This window comes from Phyllopteryx taeniolatus, chromosome 6, assembly GCF_024500385.1.
Source record: "Phyllopteryx taeniolatus isolate TA_2022b chromosome 6, UOR_Ptae_1.2, whole genome shotgun sequence".
NCBI lineage: Eukaryota > Metazoa > Chordata > Actinopteri > Syngnathiformes > Syngnathidae > Phyllopteryx > Phyllopteryx taeniolatus.
The window spans coordinates 24,216,884-24,235,223 of NC_084507.1; the positions used below are offsets into that span (position 1 = coordinate 24,216,884).

The 18,340-nt window shown below is 44.8% G+C and overlaps 2 protein-coding genes across 6 annotated transcripts in view; both read left to right on the forward strand.

The window, feature by feature from the left end:
• LOC133480018 (cytochrome b5 reductase 4) overlaps positions 1 to 5,261 on the forward strand; it is a 59,125-nt gene extending 53,864 nt beyond the window's left edge. Inside the window, exon 16 of the transcript XR_009789147.1 lies at positions 5,148 to 5,261. The gene's annotated coding sequence lies outside the window, so the exon portion shown is untranslated. The remainder of the gene's footprint in view (positions 1 to 5,147) is intronic.
• The window catches only part of ano10a (anoctamin 10a), a 72,284-nt gene continuing 59,101 nt past the window's right edge, over positions 5,158 to 18,340 (forward strand). For 4 of the 5 annotated variants that reach the window (XR_009789145.1, XM_061777640.1, XM_061777642.1 and 1 more), the window contains exons 1-2: positions 5,707 to 5,864; positions 15,629 to 15,775. Coding sequence is in view for 4 of the 5 variants with exons in the window: in XM_061777640.1 (XP_061633624.1) it covers positions 15,646 to 15,775 (130 nt within the window). In the remaining variant the exon portion in view is untranslated. Of the gene's footprint in view, positions 5,308 to 5,706; positions 5,865 to 15,628; positions 15,776 to 18,340 lie in introns of those variants that run through there. The other variant, XM_061777641.1, reaches the window with a different exon arrangement.

Consider the following 18,340-nt stretch of genomic DNA (forward strand, 5'->3'; position numbering starts at 1 on the left):
ATGCTGGTCTTGACTGGCGACAGCAGAAATTACATAGATGACTACGGGGTATTGACTGCCCCCTTGAGGGCTATGGTTGCTGTTCATGGCATGCGCAACTTGTCGGCCATTTTGTACTGGATCACTGAGGCTCAGACTGCTTTTATTGTGTTAAAACAATCACTCACCTCAGCAGCAGATTTACGCCGGCCTGATTACACTAAAGCTTTCTATTTGGACGTTTCTGAAAAGAAGGGGGATGGGGACAGACATATTTTTATGTACTTAAGTGTACAGTTGGACCAGACTGAAAAACGACATCCACCATGTACTCGATACGTGACTGTACTGGCTAAGATAGTACAAATGTCGGCAGACATTGTGATGTGACACCCGTTGACCATACTCACGACACACGGTGTAACGGCATACGTGACTTCATTGGCATTCACAATGTCATCTTTAAGACAGGCCCGCTTAGAGAACATCTTGAATGTACCACATATTACATACACGCATGATGGAATGAATATGGCAGAGACCATACAGAAGGGCGAACACCATGAATGTGCTGCAAGGACTTTGGTGCAATCTCGAATTAGGCAGGATTTGCAAGGTACGCCCGACTCTGATGTCAAGATGGTTTTGTATACGGAGAGTTGTTGTTTCAGAGATCCGGAGAAAGGCCTTCAGGCAGCATATGCAGTGGTCCAGCAAGAGGAAAACGGACAAGTTGAGGTGAAGGAAACCGAGAAGTTGGAAGGAACGCAATCGGCGCAACTGGCAGAGTTGAGAGTGGTGGTAAAGGCTTTGGAGTTAGCAGAAGGAAAAATTGTCAACATTGATACAGATTCAGCATATGTTTGTGGTGTAAAACCCCAATTCCAATGAAGTTGGGACATTGCCCATCCATTTTCTACCGCTTATCCGAGGTCGGGTCGCGGGGGCAGTAGCTTTAGCAGGGACGCCCAGACTTCCCTCTCCCCAGCCATTTCATCCACCTCTTCCAGGGGGATCCCGAGGCGTTCCCAGGCCAGACGAAGGATGTAGTCTCTCCAGCGTGTCCTGGGTCGTCCCCGTGGTCTCCTCCCGGTGGGACGTGCCCGGAACACCTCACCAGGGATGCCTCCGGGAGGCATCCGAATCAGATGCCCCAGCCACCTCATCTGGCTCCTCTCGATGGAAAGGAGCAGCGGCTCTACTCTGAGATCCTCCCGGATGACCGAGCTTCTCACCCTATCTCTAAGGGAGAGCCCAGATACCCTGCGGAGGAATAACTCATTTCGGCCGCTTGTAACCTGGATCTTGTGCTTTCGGTCACGACCCACAGCTCGTGACCATAGGTGAGGGTAGGAATGTAGATCGACCGGTAAATCGAGAGCTTCGCCTTTCGGCTTAGCTCCTTCATTACCACAACAGATCGAGACAAAGTCCGCATCACTGCAGCCGCTGCACCGATCCGCCTGTCGATCTCCTGTTCCATTCTTCCCTCACTCGTGAACAAGACCCCAAGATACTTGAACTCCTCCACTTGGGGCAGGATCTCATCCCCAACCTGGAGAGGGCACGCCACCCTTTTCCAACTGAGGACCATGGTCTCAGATTTGGAGGTGCTTATTCTCATCCTAGCCGCTTCACACTTGGCTGTGAACTGCTCCAGTGAGAGTTGGAGGTCACGGTTTGATGAAGCCAACAGAACCACATCATCTGCAAAAAGCAGAGATGCAATCCTGGGGCCACCAAACCGGACCCCCTCTACGCCTCGGCTTGGAACCCACCCTCCGGTCCTTCTTCTTAAAAAGGGGGACCACCACCCCAGTCTGCCAATCCAGAGGCACTGTCCCCGATATCCACGCGATGTTGCAGAGGCGTGTTAACCAGGACAGCCCTACAACATCCAGAGCCTTGAGGAACTCCGGGCGAATCTCATCCACCCCCGGGGCCTTGCCACCGAGGAGCTTTTTAACCACCTCGGTGACCTCAACCCCAGAGATAGGAGAGCCCGCCTCAGAGAACCCAGACTCTGCTCCCTCATGGGAAGGCGTGTCGGTGGAATTGAGAAGGTCTTCGAAGTATTCTCCCCACTGGCTCACAACGTCCCGAGTCGAGGTCAGCAGCGCCCCATCCCCACTATACACAGTGTTGGTGGTGCACTGCTTCCCCCTCCTGAGACGCCGGATGGTGGACCAGAATTTCCTCGAAGCCATCCGGAGGTCTTTCTCCATGGCCTCACCGAACTCCTCCCATGCCCGAGTTTTTGCTTCAGTGACCACCAAAGCTGCATTCCGCTTGGCCAGCTGGTACCCATCAGCTGCCTCCGGAGTCCCACAGGCCAAAAAGGCCCGATAGGTCTCCTTCTTCAGCTTGACGGCATCCCTCACCGTTGGTATCCACCAACGGGTTCGGGCATTGCCGCCACGACAGGCACCGACCACCTTACGGCCACAGCTCCAGTCAGCCGCCTCAGCAATGGAGGCGCGGAACATGGTCCACTCGGACTCGATGTCCTCCGCCTCCCCCGGAACATGAGCAAAGTTCTGTCGGAGGTGGGAGTTGAAACTCCTTCTGACAGGGGATTCCGCCAGACGTTCCCAGCAGACCCTCACAATACGTTTGGGCCTGCCACGTCGAACCGGCATCTTCCCCCACCATCGGAGCCAACTCACCACCAGGTGGTGATCAGTTGACAGCTCCGCCCCTCTCTTCACCCGAGTGTCCAAGACATGCGGCCGCAAGTCCGATGACACGACCAGAAAGTCGATCATCGAACTGCGACCCAGGGTGTCCTGGTGCCAAGTGCATGTGTGGACACCCTTATGCTTGAACATGGTGTTCGTAATGGACAATCTGTGATGAGCACAGAAGTCCAATAACAGAACACCGCTCGGGTTCTGATCAGGGAGGGGGCTGTTCCATTGCCCACGTGAGCATTGAAGTCCCCGAGCAGAACAATGGAGTCCCCAGCGGGAGTGCTCTCCAGCACCCCCTCCAAGGACTCCAAAAAGGGTGGGTACTCTGAACTGCTGTTTGGTGCATAGGCACAAACAACAGTCAGGACCCGTCCCCCCACCCGAAGGCGGAGGGAGGCTACCCTCTCGTCCACCGGGGTGAACCCCAACGTACAGGCGCCGAGCCGGGGAGCAATAAGTATACCCGCACCTGCTCAGCGCCTCTCACCGTGGGCAACACCAGAGTGTAAGAGAGTCCAACCCCTCTCGAGAGGACTGGCACCAGAGCCCAAGCTGTGCGTGGAGGCGAGTCCGACTATATCTAGTCGGAACTTCTCGACCTCACACACCAGCTCGGGCTCCTTCCCTGCCAGAGAGGTGACATTCCACATCTCAAGAGCCAGCTTCTGTAGCCGGGGATCGGATCGCCAAGGTCCCCGCCTTCGGCCACCGCCCAGCTCGCACTGCACCCGACCCCTATAGCCCCTCCCACAGGTGGTGAGCCCATGGGAAGGTGGACCTACGTTACCCTTTTGGGCCGTGCTCGGCCGGGCCCTATGGGTGCAGGTCCGGCCACCAGGCGCTCGCCTTCGAGCCCCACCTCCAGGCCTGGCTCCAGAGGGGGTCCTGGTGACCCGCATCCGGGCAAGGGAAACCTGAATCCATTAATTGTACTCGTCATCGGGGTTTTTGGAGCCGTGCTTTGTCTGGTCCCTCACCTAGGACCTGTTTGCCATGGGCATAAAGCCCCAGACAACTTAGCTCCGAGGATCATTGGGACACACAAACCCCTCCACCATGATAAGGTAATGGCTCAAGGAGGGGAAATTGGGACATTGTGTTAAATATTAAAAAAAAACAGAATACAATGATTTGCAAATCATGTTAGACTTATATTTAATTGAATACACGACAAAGACAAGATATTGAATGTTCAAACTGATAACCTTTATTGTTTTTAGCAAATAATCATAAACTTAAAATTTTATGGCTGCCACACGTTCCAAAAAAGCTTGGACAGTTGGCAAAAAAGTTGAGGAATGCTCATCAAAACACCTGTTTGGAACATCCCACAGGTGAACAGGCTCATTGGGAACAGGTGGGTGCCATGATGGGGTAGAAATTGCTCAGTCATTCACAAGCAAAGATGGGGCGAGGTTCACCTCTTTGTGAACAAGTGCGTGAGAAAATAGTCGAACAGTTTAAGGACAAGGTTCCTCAACGTACAATTGCAAGGAATTTCGGGATTTCATCATCTACGGTCCATAATATCATCCAAAGGTTTAGAGAATCTGGAGAAATCACTTCATGTAAGCGGCAAGGCCGAAAACCAACACTGAATGCCCGTGACCTTCGATCCCTCAGGCGGCACTGCATCAAAAACCGACATCAATGTGTCAAGGATATCACCACATGGGCTCAGGAACACTTCAGAACACTTCAGAAAACCAATGTCAGTAAATACAGTCCGGTTGCTAAGTGCAACTTGAAACTCTACTATACAAAGCAAAAGCCATTTATCCACAACACCCAGAAACGCCGCCGGCTTCTCTGGGCCCGAGCTCATCTAAGATGGACTGATACAAAGTGGAAAAGTGTTCTGTGGTCCGACGAGTCCACATTTCAAATAGTTTTTGGGAATTGTGGACGTCGCGTCCTCCGGGCCAAAGAGGAAAAGAACCACGCAAAGTTCATTGTCGTGTGTGTTTGGGTTCGAGGAAAGAAACTCATCACAATTTCATAAAGCGTAGCAACCTTCAGATTACGAGACTGACAAAAAGGTTTCTCGTCACTTTCCCTAAATGTTATCCACATAGCCCCTTCCTCGCTAAAACATCCTGATTTATAACGCTGTAATTTCAAATTACGCTAAACCGGAAGTAACGCAGGCGTCGCTTCCATCTTATTCTTTGCTCCTAAATGAACTACAGTTTTAGTTAACCCGTATACGCTACAAGCCTGATTTGAAAAATGAAAGCGATGAATTAATAGTTAGGTAGTAGAAATGCTTGCAACATTGTAGTAGTACTAAAAGTGGCATGTGGATTGCAAATTTGACACAGGATTTACCACACGTGCTTTGATTTGCGAGTGTCTGATCATGGCATGACCCCGACCTGGCTTTGAGCCGAGTTGGACACCTGTGGTGGAGGACAACCAGTTATTGACGGCTGGATGAAGCACAGCTGAGTGCTATGACCCCTCTTTACCATTACGCAGGAACGAGGCGATGGAGCATTATTCGGACCGATGCTTGCCATTTTCAATGGGGCCGCAACAGTCACGGGACTCGACACACGGAATCCGACATCCGCCGTGGAAACTGAAGCAAGCCCTGCAACCCGATCGGCATATACATCCGGCATCGGAGCGGAACGAGGTAATCATCAATCATCTCATCCGATGAGACTCACTGACCACATCTACGATGCTACGTCTCGCATGACCTCTTTGTCCACGGCCAGCCATCCTGTATTTCCCTGACCCGCTGTGAGTGGCGACGTTCGCCCTGCGCCGCTTGGCTCCTATGTAACGCTTTACCCTAACTTTCACAGGTTAAATATCCTTTTGGCTTTTTTAAAATGCTATGTTTTGATAGCACACGCTTTGGCGTTGACGAAAAAGTAAGCCTCATGAAAATGGGTTGAGAAATGATCAAGTTACGATTTATTTCCAATGTCCCAAGTATTGCGTTTGATGGGAAGGTTGCCCTTACCAACATGGCCGACAAATAGGCATGTCGGTTAGCCGGGCTACATATCTAGTCTTGACGTATATGCTGTTCGGTGACGGAGGCTGGCGTTTCGAAATGCAGACATGATGTTTGTAGTTTAGACCGCTTTGCGAAAGGCGTTTCGCCCCTCTTTCTTCGACTGAGCCATTTCCCCGAAGAGAACAGCACTTGCGGTAGTTGCCGGCTTAACGTAGTTGAACACGGTAAGTGCCCCCCGAAACATTTGTGAAGTGAAGAACGTGCTTCCGAGTTCTTCGACATTTCTCGGTGAAACACTTCGCAAGGCGATCCTAGTTGGAATCAGTTGACACAAGCGCGTTGAATTTCAGGACATGTCGCTCTACATGTGTGTGTGTGTGTGTCATTACAAAGAATTTGAGAACAGCATTATCGCATGCTGACGATGAATGACGATTCCAGTGATAGAAATATATCAAGAATCATAAAACATAAGAAGAAAGTCGGGGTCGACATTTGAGTCGTGACCTTTTTGTTGTTGAATCAGAGTTTCAAACTTTAGGGCCAATAAATACCACCACAAAACACACAACCAAACATTTTGGAAACGCACACACAAAGAAAATCGCTCAAACAGAATCAAATTGAAAAGATCTTTGTCACTGTCGCCGAAACGATGAGTCGCAGTTTTCGCTTCTCACAATTTGCAGCGTGGAGGTGAAACAGAAGCATGCAATTATCAAAGAGACACGCCTACAGAGCATCGTTATTTCCATATTATATTATATTATATTATGGTAGCAGTGTGGTTATTTACAGTTAGCTATTGCAGGTTTTTTTAATTTGAACAATTGAAAATATCTATATAAGAAATGTATCAAACATATGATTCATAAATACTTGAACCGATACATGAAATAGAAATAATCGAACGTTAAGAACATAAACAACACATTTAACTACAGGGTCTACATTTTAACTGGAATGCTGTGAAAAGGATATATATATATTTTTTATTTTCTTTTTTTTAGTCAACCCGATGTGTGGGGAAATCACAGGTAACGGCTCCCTGCCGATGAAATACTGCATTACATGAGTGATGAGGCGACGGCTTACCGATATGGAAAGCGAAATGTCACGCCATACTCAGAAGTGACATTATTAGCCACGCTACGTTAGCTGCGTAGCTTCTGAATGTGCCTTAGCTGTCGTAATTATTTCTAATCGTTCATCAAGCGCTGTACGTTTTAGTGAAGTGCGTTTGCTGTGAATAGTCTGACGATAGACGACTGATACGTTAGCTTGTCATAACGAGCCGTTTAACCAACAATTCCAAACATGGCTTTATATATATATATATATTAGGCTTTACACGATCAGGATTTTCGAGGCCGACCACAAAGTTTAAAAAAACGATAACCGATCCGATCACATGATGGAGGAATGTGTCTATTTAAATGACCTGTTCATTTACTGTATATCAGGATATCAAACAAACGTTTGTCGCGGGCCACACAGTCGTGACGGGTTCCCTCAGAGGGCCGTTATGACTGTGAAACCATACAAATCTTTCATCGCCTCATCAATTATTATTATATAGATTTGTTTGTCCTGTTCGGCTATAACAGCCGAATCACCTCATCATAATATTACACCCGAAATTTATAAACTGGTTTTGGAGGTACAGATTTGAACAAGAATCACACATGATTTGCCTTGGCGGGCCACATAAAATCATGTGGCGGGCCGGATCTGGCCCCCCGGGCCTTGAGTTTGACACCTGTGCTGTATATACTGCCCCAAAAAATGATATTTACAAGAAATAATGTATCATTGTTCCTCTAGTTATGCCAGTGAGGCATCGTGACTGACAGAACAAATGAATGCTCTTCTATTAGACGGCAGGAAGCACACACAGCAATTAGTGTGTATCCACTTTTTGTGACGTTTTCCTTTGTTGGTGATTTTCCAATTGTAAAATATGTGCCTTGGCGCCGTAAAGCTTGGAAATCACTGCTCTCGTCAGATCGTGGATTCTAATCCGTCAGGTCAAACCAACATTACAACGCGACAGAAATAATGGGTGCTAACTTACTGGAATTAAATGACTTCAGCCACACCGAAACTTTAGAGCATATTCGACAGAACGGCGGCTTGTTTACGTACAACCGTTCGTGATACCGCTAGCTTGCTAGGCTACATAACGTTTTGTTGCCTGCTTGCGAGTCGTATCGTGTTCAAAGTACGGGAACATACCTCAAGCAAGCCTTCACCGAACGTCCTCTCCTCTCCTGAGCACCAGTGACCACCGACACACACGTTTCCCCCCCCCCCCCCCCCCATTTTGTTCTTACAAACACACGGCGTGATCCGTTGTTGTCGCCACGGTAACGAGAGTTGACAAGATGAAGCCCGGTGATCGTAAAAAAGGGGATGCGGTAGTATCGGAATACAAGATTTGATTGCGGTATTCTGACAGTCCAATCAGGAAAGATTGTCTTGTAGTCTGATCCGGCCGGGCATCACGTGTGGTCTGACTCGGGCGTGTTGTCTGTTCCACACCGCCGTCATTTGATTCATTTTTTGAATAACTTTATTGGCCGTCAGATATTTACAGGACTACGCCGAAAGACATGCGACAAGGCTAAAAAGAAACTAGCTTTTGGATTCAAATATACTGTGCACGATGGCGACGCGGAGTCCATCTCTTTTGCGGAGATCGGCGAATTATGACATTAAAGCCGTTCAGCATAAAATGCTAATTATCGGCCGATAAAATCTGTGTGTATAAATGTGTACATATATATATATATATTGTTTTGCATACTCTTGTAGTGGTTGTATTTTTTGCTAGACATTGTTTTGCTGTTCTTTTGTGATCGCCTCCACACATGCCACAGGCCTTTCCTTGGCTTTTCTGTGTGTGAAAATGGCTCGCTCGCACTTTTATTGATGTCTTGCGTTATAGCGCACGTATTGGACCATCCTTATTCGTAGTTGTGAACGTGCTAAATGTCTTGCTTTTTCCAGTTAGATCTGTTCCTTGGCTAAGCAACTTTTCACCAACTCTCGGTGAGTTGGCGGCAAACACAACGCGGTCGCTAACCACTCTGTCACTATTTGTATAGCCACAGTCTTTAACTAGCAACTTCAAGCCGGTCGAGAATTGTTTAAATGTCTCACCACTTGTGGAATGTATTCATTGATTCATTCATTTTCCGTACCACTTATTCTCACAAGGGTCGTGGGCGTGCTGGAGTTTATCCCAGCCGACTTTGGGCGAGAGGCAGGTTTGGTTCAAGAGAGTACAAGCAGCGCCCTGAGAAGCTAATAGTCGATCGAATGTCACGCATCCCGCGAGGGAGGCGGCCGCTCTTGTTGGGACACTGCAGCATGCTGTGTGAGGAGAGGGTGAGCACCGCAGAAGTGCTGTGGGTCGCAGGAGGCGGTTGTGTTGTTGGTCTTCTTCCAGATTGCGTTCTTCTTCTCTTTGTCATAGGGTGATGGACTTGTGGAGGCCACTGTGGAACGACCTCCCATTGGCCAACACAGTTACCAGTAACTTGCCCTAAACATAGTTTTGTCCCTGTTCGCATCGAAATCTCACAGTCAACCACACATCCAGACATTTGCCAGTTTTATCTAAAAGTTCCAAATCCTTGACTAATTCTTTGTTTCTCAACCAAATTTCTTTTTTTTTTCTTTTCTTTAGTTTTACACAGGCTCCCTGTTGCTGGGAAAGCACATTCATTCATCCATACCTCCACGCATTCCACAGACCTCTCCATATTCTTCTCTCATACGATACATACCAGGTGACATGTACACCGGTACTTTTTTACAATATTCGAACGTCTTCGAAATTGTTTGGGACCTAACCCCTGATTATCGGACTGGAACCTGACACTGACTTGAAACCCTAACCGAACTGTAACCTAGACTTTAACCCGAACGTAAGGACTCGGACCCTACCAATGGAATGTGGGGAGAGCAATTACTCGTGCATTGGTCCTGGATGATCAATCACTCCCGGGGTCCCCTGGATCGGCGATCAATCCTAGGATCCCACTTCTGACACCAACTGTTTTGTCAAATCTTTTTCTGACAGAATAAGTAAGGAAGCAATCTTGTCTTTGTCAGAATCAGAATCATCTTTATCTTTATTTGCCAAGTATGTCCAAAAAACACACAAGGAATTTGTCTCCGGTAGTTGGAGCCGCTCGAGTACGACAACCGACGGTCAGTTGACACAGAACACTTTGGAGACAGAAAGACATTGAGAAAATTATTATAATTGTTTTATTATATATATATATATATATATTTTTTTTTTATTACAAAAAAAATAAAAAAAGTATTTGCAAAGAGGGGAAACGGGGAAAGTCTTACGAGTTGTCACCCCTTTCTGAAGTCCAAGCAAAACAATCGTCTCAGTTATACTTAGAAGTGAGAGAGGCTGAGAAGGAAAGCAAAACAAATATCGTTGTCCAGTTGCACTCAACTTATCTTTATCGGAAAAGGGGCTCGTAGTCACAACAAGGCTGCGAAGAACCAGGATGCACAAAACGGCTGGAAAACAGCCAGCAGTCACAACATGTGAAGGTTGAGTAAAACTAATAGAAGTCATATTTGGTTTATATAAAACATACATTTTCCAACTCATGTGTTAGCGTCTTTTTCTCTTCATCCTGGCAGCTTCTTTCTTTATCTGAATTCTCTGGTTGTTTTCTATTCTTTGCTCTGGTTGTTTCTCTGTTCATGTTTAACGTTTTAGTGTTCCCACCTTATGAGTTTGAACACGAGTTTTTCAAGCTGGCTTGAGGGAGCTCACAATTCATGCATGTATGTCGCCCATTCACCCAACTGCAAGTCCCTATTTGTTGTGAATTATTATTATTATTAGTCGTAGTAGTAGTTGTAGTATTATGTAAAACATTAACATTTCAATTCTATATTCACATTTTGGAAAACTTTATTTACTGTAGAAAACTTTAGGGAGCTGTTTATTTGATAGTTTTCTGTCATGAACGGAACAGAGGATAGGACCCAAAAATGCACGACTCCAAAACAAATGGACAGTTTCCAAAAAGAGAGGTTTAATAGACGGGCAGAGGTCGGTACACAGGCAGGCGATCCAAGAAAGGCAACGGTATCCAAAAACACGAGGCAAAGAGGCGAGGTCGATCATCGGAACAGGGTCGAGTCTTACTGGGAGTCTGTGACGTGGAAACAAGGAATGCTGGAACGCGACGACGACGTACAACGAACTGGCGACCAGAGAGAGAATGAGACACGAGGTTAAATGCCAGGGGTAATTAGGGTGAGCGAGGCACAGGTGGTGAAGATGCTCTCAGGAGCAACAAAAAAACTTGCAAATTTGAAAAGCTATTTAATAAATGTGCTCAAACGCATTTAAATGAAGTCAAGTGTTAAGAGTTTTTATTTCAAATTTTGACACCAATATATTCCTTTTTTTCCGCAAAACTAATATCGGCTCCAATTATGTTAACGGCCTCCTTGACTACTAATAATCGGTATTGGTATCGGCCCTGAAAAACCATATCGGTCTATCAGTAGCAAAAATACCACAGTGTCACGGTATTTCAATTACAGCTCTAAAATGTATAATTTCGAAAAATGTAGGTAAATCGAAATGTATATTCCCATTGAACACAATCTATTTTTAAACAAAATATAGAGTATTTGGTACATTATTAAGTTTAAATAAATAAATAACACTTTGTAAATTTACAATTTCAGTGAGCTATTTTCGAACTGACCCGCGGGCTACTCATGTGGTCCTTGGGGGCTACCTGGTACTTGCGGGCACCAAGTTGGTAATCCCTGCTTTTACATAGTGCTACAAAAAAATCCATCCATCCATTAATTTTCCGTCCCGCTTATCCTGACTCGGTTCTTGGGTGTGCTGGCCCTTATCGCATCTGACTTCGGACGTAAGACTGAGAACACTCGGAACTGGTCGCCAGACAATCGCAGGGCACATAATGCTAAGCAATCATTCACACTCACATTCACAGCTATTTTAGTCTTCAATTAACCTACCATGCATGTTTTGGGAATGTGGGAGGAAAGCAGAGTACCTGGAGGAAGCCCGCGCTAGGCATGTTCTCCCTATCTCCACACTGGGAGGCCGGGTTTGAACCAGAATCCTCAGAACTGTGTGGCAGATTTGCTTACCAGTCTGGCTCCGTGCCGTCCGCTACAAAAAATAAAATACAAAAACAAATATAGGTATTTCCAATGAAGCTTTTAACTATTTTAGGCCTCTTTTTTCTCCAAAACAAGTTTAAAGTGAAAAAACAGAATCACTACAAAACACAAAAGAAAAAAAAAATAGTATCCAGATAACTGGCATTGAGATACACCAAATGCCTCAAGCATTAAGGAGCTGATCTGGTTTCTTCTGTCTGTCTGGAAAATATCTGCCCTGTTTTGGAGAATATTCCCTCAGAAGGGACTGAAGTTGCTGCACTGCATAGTCATTGCATGAGCAACAAGTTAGGACTGGACTGTGATGTCGACATTGAAGACAACAGGGGTGGATGATCACAAGACTGATTTGATGACCGCTGTGTAGAACTGCCTCAACAGCTCCTGTGCCAGACCATGGTTCCTCAGAAGCCGCAGGAAGTACATCCTCTGCTGGGCCTTTTTGGGGATGGAGTTGATGTTAGTCTCCTACTTCAGGTCCTGAGAGACTGCAATTCCCAGGAACTTGAAGGTCTCGACGGTTGACACAGGGCAGTTGAACAGCGTGAGGGGCAGCTCTGGCGAAGGATGTTTCCTGAAGTTCACGATCATCTCTACACAGTCTTGAGCGTATTCAGCTCCAGGTTGTGTCGGCCGCACTACAGCTCCAGCTGCTCCACTTCCTGTTGATATGCAGACTCGTCAAAGTCTTTTCTTCATCTGTGTCACGTATATTGGTTTGGATAAAAGCGTGATTAATTTGGAAAGGGGATCGGAGAGTAAACGCCTGCGTTTCCCTCCGAGGTTATTCAAGCGAACGTTAGAATGCTACAATCAAAGCTACCTTTGTTTCATATAGGGCATCATGTCTCTATAGTTTTTAGGGAACGTGACGAAAAACCTCTGTCAATCTCTGTTCTCTAAAAGGCTCGCTACATTCACTTGGATGATAGTTCTCAATTTCAGTGGTCAAATGTTGTAGTCAGACAGTACACAAGAGGAGGTTTAATTTCAAGAAAATGGAGTGAAAACTGCAGGACAATTCAGGGAACAGATGCAGAGGGACTTGACGACGAAAATCACAAGTAAACACTTAAAGAACAAGATATAGGCTGAACTCGTGACGTGAAATTAATTTATGCGTGTTGAGCGATGATAAAGCTGGGAATCTGTGATCGTGAGTTTAATCCTGAATTGTTGTGCACTAATTTGTACTGGGTGAACCGTAAGGTGTATTCACGTTGGGCATATCAAGCTAGTCAAGCGGGTTTTCCAATGTCTCGGCAGGATGGCGACAGGTTGATTTGAGGAAAAAGATGAAAAAAAACGAAAAACACCAGGGGACTATAACACAAAAAGAAACTCGCTTCCCACGCGCTCAGAGGGTAAATTGCGCATGAAAATCCTTCCTGCCTGGGCAAAGTCGCTGGCAGCTCAAACTCTTATGCTAGGAGAAGTGTAGTTGAGGAGTTTTGCAGCGTAATCTCTTTGGCTTGGTGAGTGTTGAATCGGCTGGGAAGTTATTTTGCCGGGCCGAACCCATGTGGCTCGGGCGGTTGGGGGGGGGCGGGGGCTAAAGGGGAGGTTTTGGCCATAGACACGGTTTTGGAGCTTAGCAGGAAACGAGTGAGATGAGGAGAAGGGTTGCGGCTTTTGTACTTTTTATGGAGGGGCAAAAGTACAGAGCGGGAGAATAGACCACACCTCTACTATTGAATTTCAGTTTTATCTGTGGGCTAAAACCCAGTACATCTTAAAATACAAATAATTCCCAGCTTTTGCATTGTCTCACACATAATGGTTAACCTATGGAATGATTGTTTCAACCTTTGTTTGGTGGAGAAGACCACTTAATATCAATTATGTAACCTTTCGTATCGTCTGGGATAAAACACAATCATATCGTTCTTTTCAAACAGACTTGGCAGCAGACCTGAATAAGAATCAGCCATTTATGACATTGATATCACGATATACACTTAGAACATTCACGCAGGGTTTGTGTGTTTGAAAGTAGGAATTTAAACACACTAATTTTGCAGTCACTGGGATTCAGCTTACATGGCCCCTTCAGCACCACCAGGCTTTGCTCATGTTCCACTAATGATACCAGATAGTCCGATGACTTACAGATGCCCTATTGGAGGTTAAAATGTCGACACAGGGCCTCTTCTAATTCTCCGCCGAGTTTATGGAGAGGCCAGTTTAACTAATAAATCCATTGTCATCAGTTATTAGGTCATGAGGCCCTCAGATTTCCGGTCACTTAGGTTTCCACACTGCAAGGTCTTTGTTACTGAAAAGTCCCAGGATGGCAGTAAAGGGGTCTATATCTAATTTTAAGGAGGGTCCTCCTCTGATACAACCCCAATTCCAATGAAGTTGGAACGTTGTGTTAAACAAATAAAAACAGAATACAATGATTTGCAAATCATCTTCAACCTATATTGAATTGAATACACTAAAAAGACAAGATATTTCATGTTCAAACTGATAAACTTTCTTGTTTTTTGCAAATAATCATTCACTTAGAATTTTATGGCTGTAACACGTTCCCCAAAAGTTGGGAGAGGTGGCAAAAAAGACTGAGAAAGTTGAGGAATGCTCATCCATTTTGTGTACCACAAATCTCACGGCACACCAACAAACAAAAATGTCACAGAAAAAGTAGCGATACAGTAATTGCTGTATATACTTCCTGACATCTAATAGAAGAGCATTTATGTATTCTGTCTGTCACGATGCCTCACTGGCATAATAAATAGAGGAACAAAGATACGTTATTTCTTGTAAATGAATATTTTTTTGAGCAGTGAAGTAAAATAGTATAATTTCCCACAGGACACCTGAAGATTGCTCATGGCAGACTAATGTGCCACGGCACACGGGTTGGGAATCACTGGACGAGAGAAGATACTCACTATACAGTACGCGGCTATATACAGTCAATGAAAAAGTCATTGAAATAGACATCGCTCCGTCTTGTGATCGGTTCTAATTTTTTTGTGGTCGCTGATCGGCCCCAAAAATCATGATTGTGTTAAGCCTTATGTGTGTGTGTATGTGTGTGTATATATATATATATATATATATATATATATATACACGTGTGTCTATATATATGTATATGTATATATAGATACACACATATATACATATCTACACATATACCGCCGTTGAGGTGTTCTTGGATGAAGTGCAGTCCCATGTTGACTGCGTCGTCCACAGACCTTTTTGCTCGGGAGGCGGACTAGGGTCCAGTGTCCGAGTGAAGCGGGCTCCAAGTGAATCGTCTCAACATTTATTGTCATTGATGAGAACATTTATCAATAATATAGTTTGCCTTTTCAACCCCATTTATACTTTATACTGATGAAAATCGTCACTTGATTCACTCTCTACTGTCACATTTTGTATTTTTCGGTGTCAAGTCTAAAAAGAATATTATTGAGGGAGTTTCCACCCTACGACTCTTGTTGACAGACAGTAGCCTGCCTCTGCTAGGCATCCTACCTTTTGCATTCCAAAAGAAAGATGCCATCTGTGGTTTTGGAGTGTGCCGCCAACTTGGAGCATAGTTTTTCCACACCAACTCAGGCTAGTCTGTCCTCATTAAGCCTTGTTGCATGAACTCATGAAGCCTGCTCGGGTGAGAGGCAAAATGTCTTCAAAGACAACCAGAACAGTCCAGTTGTGATTGATTCAATGCCCTGAGAACAAGACAGCCAAGGTTTTGTAAAACTTTTTTTCGACTCACCTGCTTAACATATTGCTTGATTTATTTCTATGACTTTTACAGGGTGAAAGTATATTAGGATGGAGGTTTTAGGCACCCGATGTGACTCTGGGATTTTACCACTCGTGGTGTTGGTCCTCTCCCCAGACACTAAGGAGGAAACTGTTGCATGGCTTCTGAGAAGGATAAGAGAGAAACAGCAGAATGGAGGTATGGAAGTTGTCTGAAGTCGGCATGCTATGTTACCTATATTCCACGAGAAAAAATCCTTTTTTCATCAATTTTGAAGAAGAACAATCATTTATGATAATAATACTTTTAGGATGCAGTCCCACTGTATCTTTCTGTCCACCCATCTATCATGTGCAATGTAAAAAAAAAATAAAAAAAAATAAATAAAATAGAACAACAAATCAGTCCATTGAGCCTGATCCTAATTTAACCACTTAACAGAAAAGGTAGGCTGTGAGAAAAATTCGCACGTCAACGGCACTCACTCGATACACTTTCAAATAGGAACAGAGTCATGCAATGATTACCATGTCAGAATTTGATGCGAGCAAAAAACTGTAGCAAAAACTTTGCAGCAGCTGAAACCGTCAACGAGCTGTCTCGACTCAATAGCATCTGACTTTTTCAAAGCTGATTTGCAGCAAATAATCCATTGCTCACTTCAGTCAGGTGAGTTACCTAAAGCTCTTAAAGTAGATGCCATTCAGCCTCTGCTTAATTACTAAAACTGCCCTGTACCATCTCAAGAACATATCCAGAGTGAAGGCTTGCATGTGTCAAGCAGACCAGGAGAAGCTCAGGAGAAGTAAACTTGACTATTGTCATGGTCTTCTGACTGGACTCCTTAAAAAGAGCATTAAACAGCTGCAGCTCATTGAGAACGCTGCAGCTCGGGTTCTGACCAGAACAAAGAGGTCAGAGCATATTACTCCAATTCTAAAGTCTTTACACTGGCTTCCAGTCAGCTTTAGAATAGATTTTAAAGTTCTGCTACTGGTCTATAAATCACTAAACGGTTTAGGTCCTGAATACATGAATGAAATGCTAATGGGATATAAACCCAGTAGGGCTCTGAGATTGACAGATTCAGGTCAAATAGTGGAGCACAGAGTCCAAAGCAAACATGGTGAAGCAGCATTTCGCTATTATGCTGCAGACAAATGGAAGAAGTGACGTCAGCCTCAAGTGTGCGTGTTTTGAAGTCCAGGTTCAAAACTCTTTCCAGCGTTTCCACTATTAAATGATATTTCTTGTACTGTATGCTGTTTTCATTGTATTTTTATTCTTTCTCTCTGTTTTAAATGTTTATAAACTGTTTACTTTTCTGTGTTTTATTTTTTTAAAGTCTTTTAATCATGTAAAGCACATTGTACACACCTTGTGTATGAAGTGCGCTATATAAATACATTTGCTTTGCTTTGCTTGGCTTCATTAAGCGCAGACAAATTTCCCAAAATCCGGACGATGGCACATGTTGTTTGGCTCTACGCGTGTGTGTGTAAACCGACTTTTAGTGTGATGAACACCAACAAAACATCCTACAGATCCCAGCTGAGTGATGAACACCTCACATGTGTTCTGAGAATTGCCACAACCAAACTAACAGCAGACTTTGATGCACTGGCAAAAAAAAAGGTGATCAAAAAGACAACACTGTTCCCATTAAAAGTATGAACACTACAATGCCTTTTTTGGGTTTGTTTATTTTGTATATGTAAGCGTCTGGTTCTGGCTTGGCCCGGCTGTCTAATTTTAAAAGTCAACGTGGCAACTGAGCCAAAAAGTTTGCCCACTCCTGGTCTAAACCACCAGGCAGCATCAGGTGTTTTAGAGACCACATATATCGTCATAAATGCTGTTACTGACAAAAATGTCATATTTTTTGCTAAATATTCATTCAATAATAAAATCATTGAATGTATTATTTCTTTTCAGTACTGTTGTCTGTACAATTGCCTATATAACAAGCCAACAGACACCGCAAAGACTTTCTGCACGGCGTGTTATAAAGCTACTCAAGCGAGGGGCGCACGATATATAGGAATACTGCATACTATGTAAAAGCTTGTGCCGTGTCACTGAAACGTATATGAATATATAATGCGTATAGTCGTGCGAAAACATTTCCAGCCATGACTGTATAATAAGACATGCTTTTGACATACCGTCACATCGACCCAGTGGCCACTCTTTCTCTATTGTGCAGCTGCTGCTTGGCTCCATCTTTGGCCTGACCTCGAAGCAACTTCGCCAGGCTAAAGAGGTGGTGGGGATAGAGCCCTGGATAATTGCACTAGTAACCAGCTGACTAAAGAAATTAACATCACAAAGAGAAATTATGCAGTAATTTTTACCGCTAATGACTCTAAAGCAGTCTGTAATGCATTACAATCACTCACCAATTAAACGCGACCATCGCCCCAAGCCGAAATCAATAAAGGACTGGCCGACGACCTGAACGCCTTCTATTGCAGATTTGAAAAGGACATCTCCCCGCACACCCAGCTGCACGAACAACCACCGTCACACCTCTGACTCCCCCTCCTTCGTTCACCATCCGCAAACAGGAGATGAGACGCATCTTCAAACTACCAAAAATCAACAAAGCAGCAAGGCCAGACCTTGTCTCCCCATCCTGCCTCAAAGTCTGCATGGACCAGCTACCTCCAATCTTCCTGGATTCTTCGAGGACTTCCTGTAGTCGAATATTCTGTCTGTCTCCTGTGCAACCGTTTAAAAATCAAAACTGTTCAAACTTTCAAC